This window comes from Salvelinus alpinus, chromosome 7, assembly GCF_045679555.1.
Source record: "Salvelinus alpinus chromosome 7, SLU_Salpinus.1, whole genome shotgun sequence".
NCBI lineage: Eukaryota > Metazoa > Chordata > Actinopteri > Salmoniformes > Salmonidae > Salvelinus > Salvelinus alpinus.
In genome coordinates, this window is record NC_092092.1 from 7,427,294 (window position 1) to 7,444,202 (window position 16,909).

At 47.0% G+C, this 16,909-nt stretch overlaps 2 protein-coding genes across 2 annotated transcripts; both read right to left on the bottom strand.

Moving 5' to 3' along the window:
• Window positions 1-7,895: 7,895 nt before the first annotated feature.
• Window positions 7,896-9,074, bottom strand: LOC139580278 (uro-adherence factor A-like). Its single transcript, XM_071408825.1, has one exon. It carries the CDS (start codon window positions 9,072-9,074, stop codon window positions 7,896-7,898), a length of 1,179 nt encoding a protein of 392 aa, XP_071264926.1.
• A 48-nt stretch (window positions 9,075-9,122) lies between these two features.
• LOC139580279 (uro-adherence factor A-like) lies at window positions 9,123-10,436 on the bottom strand. Its single transcript, XM_071408826.1, has one exon. The coding sequence runs from the start codon at window positions 10,434-10,436 to the stop codon at window positions 9,123-9,125; it is 1,314 nt and encodes a 437-aa protein (XP_071264927.1).
• Between the last annotated feature and the right edge of the window lie 6,473 nt (window positions 10,437-16,909).

Consider the following 16,909-nt stretch of genomic DNA (forward strand, 5'->3'; position numbering starts at 1 on the left):
TTTTCAGCTGTGCTAACATAATTGCAAAAGAGTTTTCTAATGATCAATTAGCCTTTTAAAAATGATAAACTTGGATTAGCTAACACAGCGTGCCATTGGGACACAGGAGTGATGATTGCTGATAATGGGCCTCTGTACGCCTATGTAGATATTCCATAAAAATCTGCCGTTTCCAGCTACAATAGTCATTTACAAAATTAACAATGTTTACACTGTATTTCTGATAAATTTGATGCTATTTTAATGGACAGTTTTTTTTATTTTTTTTTTAACGTTTTCTTCAAAAAAAACAAGGACATTTCTAAGTGACCCCAAACTTTTGAACGTGTGTTTGTGTGTGTGTACACACACAGTACCAGTAAAAAGTTTGGACACCCCTACTCATTCAGGTGTTTTTCCTTATTTTTACTATTTTCTACAATGTAGAATAATAGTGAAGACATCATAACTATGACATAACACACATGGAATCATGAAGTAACCAAAGCGGTGTGAAACAAATAAAAATATATTTAATTTTTGAGAATCAAAGTAGCTACTCTTGGCCTTGATGACCGCTTTGCATCTTGGCATTCTCTCAACCAGCTTCATGAGGTAGTCACCTGGAATGCATTTCAATTAACAAGTGTGCCTTGTTCAAATTTAGTATGTGGGATTTTTTTCTTAATGCGTTTGAGCCAATCAGTTGTGTTGTTACAAGGTAGGGGTGGTATACAGAAGATGGCCCTATTGGGTAAAATTCCATATTATGGCAAGAACAGCTCATCAGCAAAGGGAAACAACAGTCCATCATTATTTTAAGACATGAAGGTCAGTCAATCTGGAAAATGTCAAGAACTTTGAAAGTTTCTACAAATGCAGTCGCAAAAACCATCAAGCACTATGATGAAACTGGCTCTCATGAGGACCGCCACAGGAAAGGAAGACCTAGAGTTACCTCTGCTGCAGAGGATAAGTTCATTTGAGTTACCAGTTACCAGCAGAGTTCAAGTAACAGACATCTCAACATCAACTGTTCAGAGAAGACTGCATGAATCAGGCCTTCATGGTCAAATTACTTCAAAGAAACCACCCCTAAAGGACACCAATAAGAAGAGACTTGCTTGGGCCAAGAAACATGAGCAATGGACATTAGACCGGTGGAAATCTGTCCTTTGGTCTGAGTCCAAGTTTGAGATTTTTGGTTCTAACCGCCGTGTCCATGTGAGACGCAGAGTAGATGAACGGATGATCTCCGCATGTGTGGTTCCCACCGTGAAGCATGGCGGAGGAGGTGTGATAGTTTGGGGGTGCTTTGCTGGTGACACTGTCTGTGATTTATTTAGAATTCAAGGTCACACTTAACCAGCATGGCTACCACAGCATTTTGCAGCGATACGCCATCCCATCTGGTTTGCGCTTAGTCCCACTATCATTTGTTTTTCAACAGGACAATGACCCAAAACACAACTCCAGGCTGTGTAAGGGCTATTTGACCAAGAAGGAGAGTGAGTGCTGCATCAGATGACCTGGCCTCCACAATCACCTGACCTCAACCCAATTGAGATGGTTTTTAAAATTATTATTATTATTTCACCTTTATTTAACCAGGTAGGCCAGTTGAGAACAAGTTCTCATTTACACCTGCGACCTGGCCAAGATAAAGCAAAGCAGTGCGACACAAACAACAACACAGTTACACATAGGATAATCAAACGTACAGTCAATAACACAATAGAAAAATATATATACAGTGTGTGCAGATGAGGTAAGATTAGGGAGGTAAGGCAATAAATAGGCCGTAGTGGCAAAATGCTAAATTGTATTTATTAACACTGGAGTGATAGATGTGCAGAAGATGATGTGCAAGTAGAGATACTGGGGTGCAAATGATCAAAAGTAAATGACAATATGGGGATGAGGTAGTTCGGTGGGCTATTTACAGATGGGCTGTGTACAGGTGCAATGATCGGTAAGCTGCTCTGACAGCTGATGCTTAAAGTTAGAGAGGGAGATATGTCTCCAGCTTCAGCGATTTTTATTTTTTTATTTGTATTTTTTTGCAATTCGTTAGTCATTGGCAGCAGAGAACTGGAAGGAAAGGTGGCCAAAAGAGGAGTTGGCTTTGGGGATGACCAGTGAAATATACCTGCATATGTGTTATTTCATAGATTTGATGTTTTCACTATTATTCTACAATGTAGGAAATTAAGAAAAACCCTTGAATGAGTAGGTGTGTCAACTTTTGACTGGTACTGTATATGTATTACATGACCAAAAGTATGTGGACACATTCTCATCGAACATCTCATTCCAAAATCATGTGCATTAATATGGAGTTGGTCCCCCCTTTGCTGCTATAACAGCCTCCACTCTTCTGGGAAGGCATTCCACTAGATGTTGGAACATTACTGGGGGGACTTGCTTCCATTCAGCCACGAGCATTAGTGAGGTCGGGCACTAATGTTGTGCAATTAGGCCTGGCTCGGAGTCGGCATTCCAATTCATCCCAAAGTTGTTCGATGGGTGGAGGTCAGGGCTCTGTGCAGGCCAGTCAAGTTCTTCCACACTGATCTCGACAAACCATTTCTGTATGGACCTCACTTTGTGTCATGCTAAAACATAAAAGGGCGTTCCCCAAGCTGTTGCCACAAAGTTGGAAGCACAGAATTGTCTAGAATGTCATTGTTTAATGTAGCATTAAGATTTCCCTTCACTGGAACTAAGGGGCCTAGCACGGACCATTATTCCTCCTCCACCAAACTTTAAAGTTGGCACTATGCAGTCGAGCAGGTAACGTTCTCCTGGCATTCGCCAAACCCAGATTTGTCCGTCGGACTGCTAGATGGTGTAGCGTGATTCATCACTCCAGAGAACGCGTTCCCACTGCTCCAGAGTCCAATGGCGGCGAGCTTTATACCACTCCAGCCAACCCTTGGTATCGCGCATGGTGATCTTAGGCTTGTATGTGGCTGCTCTGCCATGGAAACCCATTTAAAGAAGCTCCCTACAAACAGTTCTTGTGCTGACGTTGCTTCCAGAGGCAGCTTGGAACTCGGTAGTGAGGGTTGCAATGGAGGACAGACTATTTTTACGCGCTACGAGCTTCAGCACTCGGCGGTCCTGTTCTGTGAGCTTGTGTGGCCTACAACTTTGTGGCTGAGCCGTTTCCTAGACGTTTCCACTTCACATTAACAGCACTTACAGCTGACCAGGGCAGCTCTAGCAGGACAGCAATTTGATGAACTGACTTGTTGGAAAGATAGCATCCTATGATGGTGCCACGTTGAAAGTCACTGAACTCTTCAGTAAGGCCATTCTACTGCCAATGTTTGTATATGGAAATTGCATGGCTGTGTGCTCGATTCTATTCACCGATCAGCAACAGGTGTGGCTGAAATAGCCAAATCCACTAACTTGAAGGGGTGTCCACATATTGCAGTATATAGCCTGTATCTACTTCTGTGTGGTGCAAGATGACAAAGAAAGGAAACCAATCATTAAACTTTTACATTAAATGGTTCCTCTACAGATGACTCACTAAATGGTTCCTCTACAGATGACTCACTAAATGGTTCCTCTACAGATGACTCACTAAATGGTTCCTCTACAGATGACTCACTAAATGGTTCCTCTACAGATGACTCACTAAATGGTTCCTCTACAGATGACTCACTAAATGGTTCCTCTACAGATGACTCACAATGTAGTAGAGTACTGTGAGAAAACATATAGTACTTTATTTTCAACAGCTCTCTTGTCCCATGGGATAACCTTCCTGACTCTTATTGTTATTCTCCATGCAAAGTGTCTGCCGATGTGAATTTGTGCTGAGTGATCCACTGTACTGAAACACAAGGGGGCGTAATGTTTACCGTTTTGTCATTTCACTTTTTGTTGTTGAATGTACGTTGATGTAATAACACATCTATTATGAATAAAGAATTACATTTGTGTGTCTGGTGTTTCATGTCAGTCAGTTGAACAGGATTTCATGTCAGTCAGTTGAATATAATTTGTGTGCCTCCTGAGTAGGCGGAAAGGTCAATACAGGATAGAAAATGCAGGTTGGCAACAACACCATCGAGAAGTTTTGCCTTAAGGCTTTCACAACATTTAATCTAGAGTTGAAGGCCACCTTCTTGGTTGGTTGTGGTACATTATGTTTCGGCTTGGGGACCTGCCGCGTGAGAATATATCCGCCCTGATCACGTGTGTATTTGAAAAGCCTGTCCCTTTAATCCACCATTAACAAAGGTGTTCTGTACAGATAAAAGGTCATGAAGTACAGCAAAAAGGTCAAACATCATGACGCAAAGTACAAACAGGAAAAATCACATACCTAATTAAGTATTACACAAGTCTTAGTATCATCATTATTTTTGGAGGCCAGACAATAACTACCCATGTAGTCAACAATGCCCCAGCAAAGCAACAACGCTCACACCCAGAGAAATGTTTCTCTCTCTCCAGTCTGCCATAACATCCTCCTCTACTTCTTCGTTGGTGAAGACCCGTCTAACCATTCTCTAACCTCTACTTCCTGGATGTCTTCTCCAGCATGACAATGTCAGACAACTCTGGAGGAGGAGAGAGAACAACGTTGTAACTGACCATCTGGGTCTGAGAGAGTAGACGAGGGGTGACTTGAAACACAGGATCTGTCTTTTGCAGTGAGTCACGTATTCCACTTCAGTAGTGTCTGCCAAATGTTGAGTGTGGCAGTTGGAGGTTGTGTCGTGTGAGCGAGGTCATGTCCTTTCACACCACGGTGTAATCTTGTTCCTGTGAGAGTGCTCCGTGCTGTGTGGTAAGGGAATTCATTTAGCAAAGAACATTCCATTCAAATGAATACAGGAAGTATTCAAAGTAGAACGGACTTGTAAAAAGTATGTATTCAAATGAGTAAAGGCAGTCTTGTCTATGCAGTTTAGGGAAAGGTCAATGCCGTGGATTCTCTCCCCCCCCCCCCCCAACAACCCACTAAAACTCCCTGTTATAGAATGATAGGAGGAGGATGAGAGGGAGTTGTTGGTAGAAGGTGGTAGAAGTAGGAGTTGGGGGGGGGGGGGAGTTTGATGGGAGGAGGTAGAAAGACAATCTGGGTCTGTTGAGTCGACGTGAGTAATCCGGTTATATTAGTTATAAATAAATGTTCTAGCCAACATCCAATAATCATTAAACTCCCACCAGCCAGCTACAGTAATGTTCCTCACATTCCAATGTTGTGGTTCCTCATTACAATACATAACATCCATAATCCCCTGTTTGAATCTCAGGCTCAACATTTGTGGGGATGCAAGGTCTCTATGCGATCAAGTGATGTCTTTGTGACAAAAAACGAAACCAGAAGTAACCTCTGTACTTGCTAAAGATGTTGGTCCATGAGTAAAAAGCTTAGTTTGTTGCGTTGACTGCAACAGTACCAGACTGGCCCTGTGAACAACCTGTTCTCTGCTGGCCTCTTGTGGCCATATCTCAGGGCAGGCCAGGACCCGAATAAAAAAAAAGATGTCTCAGAGTAGCACCAAAGCGTATAATTGAAGGTGTCCCACTTCGAAAAGAAATTGGTCACAGTTCTGGTCTGCTTAAGGAGCTGCTCTCTCATAGGGACCAATACATTAGTAGCTGGTGCTTAAGGAGCTGCTCTCTCATAGGGACCAATACATTAGTAGCTGGGTCTGGTCTGCTTAAGGAGCTGCTCTCTCATAGGGACCAATACATTAGTAGCTGGGTCTGGTCTGCTTAAGGAGCTGCTCTCCCTCATAGGGACCAATACATTAGTAGCTGGGTCTGGTCTGCTTAAGGAGCTGCTCTCTCATAGGGACCAATACATTAGTAGCTGGTGCTTAAGGAGCTGCTCTCTCATATGGACCAATACATTAGTAGCTGGGTCTGGTCTGCTTAAGGAGCTGCTCTCTCATAGGGACCAATACATTAGTAGCTGGGTCTGGTCTGCTTAAGGAGCTGCTCTCTCATAGAGACCAATACATTAGTAGCTGGGTCTGGTCTGCTTAAGGAGCTGCTCTCTCATAGGGACCAATACATTAGCAGCTGGGTCTGGTCTGCTTAAGGAGTTGCTCTCCCATAGGGACCAACACATTAGTAGCTGGGTCTGGTCTGCTTAAGGAGCTGCTCTCTCATAGAGACCAATACATTAGTAGCTGGGTCTGGTCTGCTTAAGGAGCTGCTCTACCACAGGGACCAATACATTAGTAGCTGGGTCTGGTCTGCTTAAGGAGCTGCTCTCTCATAGAGACCAATACATTAATAGCTGGGTCTGGTCTGCTTAAGGAGCTGCTCTCTCATAGGGACCAATACATTAGTAGCTGGGTCTGGTCTGCTTAAGGAGCTGCTCTCTCATAGAGACCAATACATTAGTAGCTGGGTCTGGTCTGCTTAAGGAGCTGCTCTCTCATAGGGACCAATACATTAGTAGCTGGGTCTGGTCTGCTTAAGGAGCTGCTCTCCCTCATAGGGACCAATACATTAGTAGCTGGGTCTGGTCTGCTTAAGGAGCTGCTCTACCACAGGGACCAATACATTAGTAGCTGGGTCTGGTCTGCTTAAGGAGCTGCTCTCTCATAGGGACCAATACATTAGTAGCTGGGTCTGGTCTGCTTAAGGAGCTGCTCTCCCATAGGGACCAGTACATTAGTAGCTGGGTCTGGTCTGCTTAAGGAGCTGCTCTCTCATAGGGACCAAGAGAGAGAGAGAGAGAGAGAGAGACAGACAGACAGACAGACAGACAGACAGACAGACAGACAGACAGACAGACAGACAGACAGAGACACAGAGACACAGAGAGAGGGAGACACAGCGAGCGGGAGAGAGAGAGACAGAGACAGACAGACAGACAGACAGACAGACAGACAGACAGACAGACAGAGGCAGGGACAGAGACACAGAGAGAGGGAGACACAGAGAGACAGACAGGGACAGAGACACAGAAGAGGGAGACACAGAGAGACAGACAGGGACAGAGACACAGAGAGAGGGAGAGAGAATGTTTCCTCATTCATCTCACACAAATTCATCGTCTCCTCCCCCAGTCTCTATCATTTGCACTTCAAGCACTTTTTTGCAGTTTTTCTCCCTCCAGAACATATTGTATGTAGGCCAGGGTTATCACACAGTCAGGGCTTCAAAGAGAGGGAGCATTCCCATTGGATTTCCATGTATTCTGAAGAGCATACCACATGCTTTTGGACATTGTGTGCCACTGGAGTTAGTCAACCAACATTCATCTCACATGCTAACACAAATTCACTGACCTGTTCAGTACTATCAGCACAAAACAACTCAAACATTCAAATGTTTCCAACACCAGTATCCCTGCCCACTGTCCCTGACTCCTCCATCACACTCACCCCTTCTGTCTCATCTACTGTCCCTGACTCCTCCATCACACTCACCCCTTCTGTCTCACCTTCTGTCTCATCTACTGTCCCTGACTCCTCCATCACACTCACCCCTTCTGTCTCATCCATTGTCCCTGACTCCTCCATCACACTCACCCCTTCTGTCTCATCTACTGTCCCTGACTCCTCCATCACACTCACCCCTTCTGTCTCATTTACTGTCCCTGACTCCTCCATCACACTCACCCCTTCTGTCTCATCTACTGTCCCTGACTCCTCCATCACACTCACCCCTTCTGTCTCATCCATTGTCCCTGACTCCTCCATCACACTCACCCCTTCTGTCTCATCTACTGTCCCTGACTCCTCCATCACACTCACCCCTTCTGTCTCATCTACTGTCCCTGACTCCTCCATCACACTCACCCCTTCTGTCTCATCTACTGTCCCTGACTCCTCCATCACACTCACCCCTTCTGTCTCATCCACTGTCCCTGACTCCTCCATCACACTCACCCCTTCTGTCTCATCTACTGTCTCATCCACTGTCCCTGACTACTCCATCACACTCACCCCTTCTGTCTCATCTACTGTCCCTGACTCCTCCATCACACTCACCCCTTCTGTCTCATCTACTGTCCCTGACTCCTCCATCACACTCACCCCTTCTGTCTCATCCAATGTCCCTGACTCCTCCATCACACTCACCCCTTCTGTCTCATCCACTGTCCCTGACTCCTCCATCACACTCACCCCTTCTGTCTCATCTACTGTCCCTGACTCCTCCATCACACTCACCCCTTCTGTCTCATCCACTGTCCCTGACTCCTCCATCACACTCACCCCTTCTGTCTCATCTACTGTCCCTGACTCCTCCATCACACTCACTCCTTCTGTCTCATCCACTGTCCCTGACTCCTCCATCACACTCACCCCTTCTGTCTCATCTACTGTCCCTGACTCCTCCATCACACTCACCCCTTCTGTCTCATCCACTGTCCCTGACTCCTCCATCACACTCACCCCTTCTGTCTCATCTACTGTCTCTGACTCCTCCATCACACTCACCCCTTCTGTCTCATCTACTGTCCCTGACTCCTCCATCACACTCACTCCTTCTGTCTCATCTACTGTCCCTGACTCCTCCATCACACTCACCCCTTCTGTCTCATCTACTGTCCCTGACTCCTCCATCACACTCACCCCTTCTGTCTCATCCACTGTCCCTGACTCCTCCATCACACTCACCCTTTCTGTCTCATCCACTGTCCCTGACTCCTCCATCACACTCACCCCTTCTGTCTCATCCACTGTCCCTGACTCCTCCATCACACTCACCCTTTCTGTCTCATCCACTGTCCCTGACTCCTCCATCACACTCACCCCTTCTGTCTCATCCACTGTCTCTGACTCCTCCATCACACTCACCCCTTCTGTCTTATCCACTGTCTCTGACTCCTCCATCACACTCACCCCTTCTGTCTCATCTACTGTCCCTGACTCCTCCATCACCATCACCCCTTCTGTCTCATCCATTGTCCCTGACTCCTCCATCACACTCACCCCTTCTGTCTCATCTACTGTCCCTGACTCCTCCATTACACTCACCCCTTCTGTCTCATCTACTGTCCCTGACTCCTCCATCACACTCACCCCTTCTGTCTCATCTACTGTCCCTGACTCCTCCATCACACTCACCCCTTCTGTCTCATCCACTGTCCCTGACTCCTCCATCACACTCACCCCTTCTGTCTCATCTACTGTCTCATCCACTGTCCCTGACTACTCCATCACACTCACCCCTTCTGTCTCATCTACTGTCCCTGACTCCTCCACCACACTCACCCCTTCTGTCTCATCTACTGTCCCTGACTCCTCCATCACACTCACCCCTTCTGTCTCATCCAATGTCCCTGACTCCTCCATCACACTCACCCCTTCTGTCTCATCCACTGTCCCTGACTCCTCCATCACACTCACCCCTTCTGTCTCATCTACTGTCCCTGACTCCTCCATCACACTCACCCCTTCTGTCTCATCCACTGTCCCTGACTCCTCCATCACACTCACCCCTTCTGTCTCATCTACTGTCCCTGACTCCTCCATCACACTCACTCCTTCTGTCTCATCCACTGTCCCTGACTCCTCCATCACACTCACCCCTTCTGTCTCATCTACTGTCCCTGACTCCTCCATCACACTCACCCCTTCTGTCTCATCCACTGTCCCTGACTCCTCCATCACACTCACCCCTTCTGTCTCATCTACTGTCTCTGACTCCTCCATCACACTCACCCCTTCTGTCTCATCTACTGTCCCTGACTCCTCCATCACACTCACTCCTTCTGTCTCATCTACTGTCCCTGACTCCTCCATCACACTCACCCCTTCTGTCTCATCTACTGTCCCTGACTCCTCCATCACACTCACCCCTTCTGTCTCATCCACTGTCCCTGACTCCTCCATCACACTCACCCTTTCTGTCTCATCCACTGTCCCTGACTCCTCCATCACACTCACCCCTTCTGTCTCATCCACTGTCTCTGACTCCTCCATCACACTCACCCCTTCTGTCTTATCCACTGTCTCTGACTCCTCCATCACACTCACCCCTTCTGTCTCATCTACTGTCCCTGACTCCTCCATCACACTCACCCCTTCTGTCTCATCTACTGTCCCTGACTCCTCCATCACACTCACCCCTTCTGTCTCATCCACTGTCTCTGACTCCTCCATCACACTCACCCCTTCTGTCTCATCCACTGTCTCTGACTCCTCCATCACACTCACCCCTTCTGTCTCATCCACTGTCCCTGACTCCTCCATCACACTCACCCCTTCTGTCTCATCCACTGTCCCTGACTCCTCCATCACACTCACCCCTTCTGTCTCATCTACTGTCCCTGACTCCTCCATCACACTCACCCCTTCTGTCTCATCCACTGTCCCTGACTCCTCCATCACACTCACCCTTTCTGTCTCATCCACTGTCCCTGACTCCTCCATCACACTCACCCCTTCTGTCTCATCCACTGTCTCTGACTCATCCATCACACTCACCCCTTCTGTCTCATCCACTGTCCCTGACTCCTCCATCACACTCACCCCTTCTGTCTCATCTACTGTCTCATCCACTGTCCCTGACTACTCCATCACACTCACCCCTTCTGTCTCATCTACTGTCCCTGACTCCTCCACCACACTCACCCCTTCTGTCTCATCTACTGTCCCTGACTCCTCCATCACACTCACCCCTTCTGTCTCATCCAATGTCCCTGACTCCTCCATCACACTCACCCCTTCTGTCTCATCCACTGTCCCTGACTCCTCCATCACACTCACCCCTTCTGTCTCATCTACTGTCTCTGACTCCTCCATCACACTCACCCCTTCTGTCTCATCCACTGTCCCTGACTCCTCCATCACACTCACCCCTTCTGTCTCATCCACTGTCCCTGACTCCTCCATCACACTCACCCCTTCTGTCTCATCCACTGTCCCTGACTCCTCCATCACACTCACCCCTTCTGTCTCATCTACTGTCTCTGACTCCTCCATCACACTCACCCCTTCTGTCTCATCTACTGTCTCTGACTCCTCCATCACACTCACCCCTTCTGTCTCATCCACTGTCCCTGACTCCTCCATCACACTCACCCCTTCTGTCTCATCCACTGTCTCTGACTCCTCCATCACTTATATAAAGGTAGTATGGAGCGCTGTGTTCACCAGTGGCCTTGTACCCGTCTCTCTCTCCACCATGGAGCCCAATGACCATTAGCCTTGGATCTTTCTATCCTAAACAGTCAAGACACTGTAAGATGGGCACTCCTGACTAAATTCCCTGGCCCAGACACTGTACGATGGGCACTCCTGACTAAATTCCTTGGCCCAGACATTGTAAGATGGGCACTCCTGACTAAATTCCCTGGCCTAGACATTGTAAGATGGGACCTCCTGACTAAATTCCCTGGCCCAGACACTGTACGATGGGCACTCCTGTCTAAATTCCCTGGCCCAGACACTGTAAGATGGGCACTCCTGACTAAATTCCCTGGCCCAGACACTGTATGATGGGCACTCCTGTCTAAATTCCCTGACCCTGACACTGTAAGATGGGCACTCCTGTCTAAGTTCCCTGGCCCAGACACTGTAAGATGGGCACTCCTGTCTAAATTCCCTGGCCCAGACACTGTAAGATGGGCACTCCTGTCTAAATTCCCTGGTCCAGACACTGTACGATGGGCAGTCCTGTCTAAATTCCCTGGCCCAGACACTGTAAGATGGGCACTCCTGTCTAAATTCCCTGGTCCAGACACTGTAAGATGGGCACTCCTGTCTAAATTCCCTGGTCCAGACACTGTAAGATGGGCACTCCTGTCTAAATTCCCTGGTCCAGACACTGTAAGATGGGCAGTCTTGTCTAAATTCCCTGGCCCAGACACAGTAAGATGCTGTGAGACGAGCAGAGAGGTTTGGAACTATCTTTGTTAATGGCCTTTGAAAACCATGTTCAGCTGGGAATAAAGTGCACAGAAGCAGTTACAGAACATTACATTTTGTGGATATTATTCTGTGTAATGAATATAACATTATTCATGAATATAATAATCATGAATATACCTGCATTTTATATAGAGCTTTTCAAAGAACCAAGTACAAATTTGCATGGGTTTGTCCATCGTCGAATACATTGCTACTTGTTATGACAGAAAATGCACCAAATATAAAGTATTTAGGGACATGGCATAATTAGAGGGCAAAGATGCTGTAATTATGCAAATGTTACAACTTTGAGATGTGAGATAAGGTATGCAAATTGTAGAGAGAGAGAGAGAGAGAGAGAGAGAGAGAGAGAGAGAGAGAGAGAGAGAGAGAGAGAGAGAGAGAGAGAGAGAGAGAGAGAGAGAGAGAGAGAGAGACAGAGAGAGAGAGACAGAGAGAGAGAGACAGAGAGAGAGAGGGAGAGAGTCCAACACTTATTGGATTATACCAGTTTGTATCCATGTATTCATGTATCCATGTAGAGTCGAGGTCTGTCGTGTATCGCTGTGTTCTCTTCCCCACTGTGTATCGATCCAGTCTGTCTCAGATCCCATCCCAAAGATAGAGACCCCCCCCCCCCCCCCCCCACTAGGCTCAGATCCATCAGAAAGCATGCTGTGTAATCTGGACCACTGCACAGATACAGACCAACCCCAGGCTGCGTTCCAAATGGGCCCAGGTCAGAAGTAATGCTGTATATAGGGAATAGGGTGCAGTTTGGGACGCACCCCCAGCCTCTCAGACAGGCACCATGGGGGTGGGGGGTGCCATAGGGATCACACCATGTGGCCTTTGTTCTGGTCTCTCTCCACTGCATCTATCTGTTCTGGTCTCTCTCCACTGCATCTATCTGTTCTGGTCTCTCTCCACTGCATCTATCTGTTCTGGTCTCTCTCCACTGCAGATATCTGTTCTGGTCTCTCTCCACTGCATCTATCTGTTCTGGTCTCTCTCCACTGCATCTATCTGTTCTGGTCTCTCTCCACTGCAGCTATCTGTTCTGGTCTCTCTCCACTGCATCTATCTGTTCTGGTCTCTCTCCACTGCATCTATCTGTTCTGGTCTCTCTCCACTGCAGCTATCTGTTCTGGGCTCTCTCCACTGCATCTATCTGTTCTGGTCTCTCTCCACTGCATCTATCTGTTCTGGTCTCTCGCCACTGCATCTATCTGTTCTGGTCTCTCTCCACTGCATCTATCTGTTCTGGTCTCTCTCCACTGCATCTATCTGTTCTGGTCTCTCTCCACTGCATCTATCTGTTCTGGTCTCTCTCCACTGCATCTATCTGTTCTGGTCTCTCTCCACTGCAGCTATCTGTTCTGGTCTCTCTCCACTGCATCTATCTGTTCTGGTCTCTCTCCACTGCATCTATCTGTTCTGGTCTCTCTCCACTGCATCTATCTGTTCTGGTCTCTCTCCACTGCATCTATCTGTTCTGGTCTCTCTCCACTGCATCTATCTGTTCTGGTCTCACTCCACTACAGCTATCTGTTCTGGTCTCTCTCCACTGCATCTATCTGTTCTGGTCTCTCTCCACTGCATCTATCTGTGCTGGTCTCTCTCCACTGCATCTATCTGTGCTGGTCTCTCTCCACTGCATCTATCTGTTCTGGTCTCTCTCCACTGCATCTATCTGTGCTGGTCTCTCTCCACTGCATATATCTGTTCTGGTCTCTCTCCACTGCATCTATCTGTTCTGGTCTCTCTCCACTGCATCTATCTGTGCTGGTCTCTCTCCACTGCATCTATCTGTTCTGGTCTCTCTCCACTGCATCTATCTGTTCTGGTCTCTCTCCACTGCATCTATCTGTTCTGGTCTCTCTGCACTGCATCTATCTGTTCTGGTCTCTCTCCACTGCATCTATCTGTTCTGGTCTCTCTCCACTGCATCTATCTGTTCTGGTCTCTCTTCACTGCAGCTATCTGTTCTGGTCTCTCTCCACTGCATCTATCTGTTCTGGTCTCTCTCCACTGCATCTATCTGTTCTGGTCTCTCTCCACTGCATCTATCTGTTCTGGTCTCTCTCCACTGCATCTATCTGTTCTGGTCTCTCTCCACTGCATCTATCTGTTCTGGTCTCTCTCCACTGCATCTATCTGTTCTGGTCTCACTCCACTGCATCTATCTGTTCTGGTCTCTCTCCACTGCATCTATCTATGCTGGTCACTCTCCACTGCATCTATCTGTTCTGGTCTCTCTCCACTGCATCTATCTGTTCTGGTCTCTCTCCACTGCATCTATCTGTTCTGGTCTCTCTCCACTGCATCTATCTGTGCTGGTCTCTCTCCACTGCATCTATCTGTGCTGGTCTCTCTCCACTGCATCTATCTGTGCTGGTCTCTCTCCACTGCATCTATCTGTTCTGGTCTCTCTCCACTGCATCTATCTGTTCTGGTCTCACTCCACTGCATCTATCTGTTCTGGTCTCTCTCCACTGCATCTATCTGTTCTGGTCTCTCTCCACTGCATCTATCTGTTCTGGTCTCTCTCCACTGCATCTAGCTGTGCTGGTCTCTCTCCACTGCATCTATCTGTTCTGGTCTCTCTCCACTGCATCTATCTGTTCTGGTCTCTCTCCACTGCATGTATCTGTGCTGGTCTCTCTCCAATGCATCTATCTGTTCTGGTCTCTCTCCACTGCATCTATATGTTCTGGTCTCTCTCCACTGCATCTATCTGTTCTGGTCTCTCTCCAATGCATCTATCTGTTCTGGTCTCTCTCCACTGCATCTATATGTTCTGGTCTCTCTCCACTGCATCTATCTGTTCTGGTCTCTCTCCACTGCATCTATCTGTGCTGGTCTCTCTCCACTGCATCTATCTGTTCTGGTCTCTCTCCACTGCATCTATCTGTTCTGGTCTCTCTCCACTGCATCTATCTGTGCTGGTCTCTCCACTGCATCTATCTGTTCTGGTCTCTCTCCACTGCATCTATCTGTTCTGGTCTCTCTCCACTGCATCTATCTGTGCTGGTCTCTCTCCACTGCATCTATCTGTTCTGGTCTCTCTCCACTGCATCTATCTGTTCTGGTCTCTCTCCACTGCATCTATCTGTGCTGGTCTCTCTCCACTGCATCTATCTGTTCTGGTCTCTCTCCACTGCATCTATCTGTTCTGGTCTCTCTCCACTGCATCTATCTGTTCTGGTCTCTCTCCACTGCATCTATCTGTTCTGGTCTCTCTCCACTGCATCTATCTGTTCTGGTCTCTCTCCACTGCATCTATCTGTGCTGGTCTCTCTCCACTGCATCTATCTGTTCTGGTCTCTCTCCACTGCATCTATCTGTTCTGGTCTCTCTCCACTGCATCTATCTGTGCTGGTCTCTCTCCACTGCATCTATCTGTTCTGGTCTCTCTCCACTGCATCTATCTGTTCTGGTCTCTCTCCACTGCATCTATATGTTCTGGTCTCTCTCCACTGCATCTATCTGTGCTGGTCTCTCTCCACTGCATCTATCTGTTCTGGTCTCTCTCCACTGCATCTATCTGTGCTGGTCTCTCTCCACTGCATCTATCTGTTCTGGTCTCTCTCCACTGCATCTATCTGTGCTGGTCTCTCTCCACTGCATCTATCTGTGCTGGTCTCTCTCCACTGCATCTATCTGTTCTGGTCTCTCTCCACTGCATCTATCTGTTCTGGTCTCTCTCCACTGCATCTATCTGTTCTGGTCTCTCTCCACTGCATCTATCTGTGCTGGTCTCTCTCCACTGCATCTATCTGTTCTGGTCTCTCTCCACTGCATCTATCTGTTCTGGTCTCTCTCCACTGCATCTATCTGTGCTGGTCTCTCTCCACTGCATCTATCTGTTCTGGTCTCTCTTCACTGCATCTATCTGTTCTGGTCTCTCTCCACTGCATCTATCTGTTCTGGTCTCTCTCCACTGCATCTATCTGTTCTGGTCTCTCTCCACTGCATCTATCTGTTCTGGTCTCTCTCCACTGCATCTATCTGTTCTGGTCTCTCTCCACTGCATCTATCTGTGCTGGTCTCTCTCAACTGCATCTATCTGTTCTGGTCTCTCTCCACTGCATCTATCTGTTCTGGTCTCTCTCCACTGCATCTATCTGTTCTGGTCTCTCTCCACTGCATCTATCTGTGCAGCCACAGAGAAACTACCTCACCTTTTCTCGTCTTTTCTTTTACCAGAAGGATGTTTAACTATCAGGATGTCTATTAAAGCTACAATCTGAGTTTTTTTTATTGTTGCAAAATGTCAGCTCTACTGCTTGTTCTGGTATACAGATATAGATTCCTAGATCCCAGACTGCACCTTTCAAATATTTCATATACTGCTGGTATTGTATATTTACTTAAGCAATTAGATCTAAGTGCCTTAAACAAGAAAAGAGCAGCTGCAGTGCACAATATGTCCATTAAGGCGACATGACCAAGTAATCGTATATGTTTATCATGGTCTCAATGCTGTTAGACCTATTGAAACAGGCTGTGGTAGACGATACTGTGTAAGTAGGAGTTTAATGGCCTTTATATAATGCAATGGTGACGATGAGTGTTTCTCACGGCAGCCCACTAGCCATTGTGTGTGTGTTTTTTAAAGAAGGGTTTCTAACTCAAGCGATCAGGGGCGATGGAGCTCTCTGACTGCGTTCCAAATGGAACCCTATTTCCTACATAGTACACTACTTTTGACCAGAACCCTGTGGGCCCTGGTCAAAAAGTAGTGCTCCGTAAAGGTATTTAGGGTGCAATTTGGACGTCACTTCTGTGGTAAGATATACACTGAGGGAAGAAAATTGACAAAAATGAGTACACATTTAACTGGAGCTGTCTATCAACACTCAACTCAAAATACCTTTGACATAACATTGACCCAAGGTTTAATATTCCCCATTTGAAGTGCAACCAAATTATTTTTCATAATAAACTACAATAATTATCATTTTATATTTCCATTATATTAAACTCACTGCATGTCTCCTCCAAAGTAAGAATTTCTGATTCTTACTACCCTGAAGGTCTACGGTAAAATCACTTGGTGAAAGACTCATTTAGTAAATCAT

Excerpts from the sequence above, each read along its gene's own strand:
- LOC139580278 (XM_071408825.1), bottom strand. The coding sequence starts at position 9,074 with ATGGAGGAGTCAGGGACAGTGGATGAGACAGAAGGGGTGAGTGTGATG.
- LOC139580279 (XM_071408826.1), bottom strand. The coding sequence starts at position 10,436 with ATGGAGGAGTCAGGGACAGTGGATGAGACAGAAGGGGTGAGTGTGATG.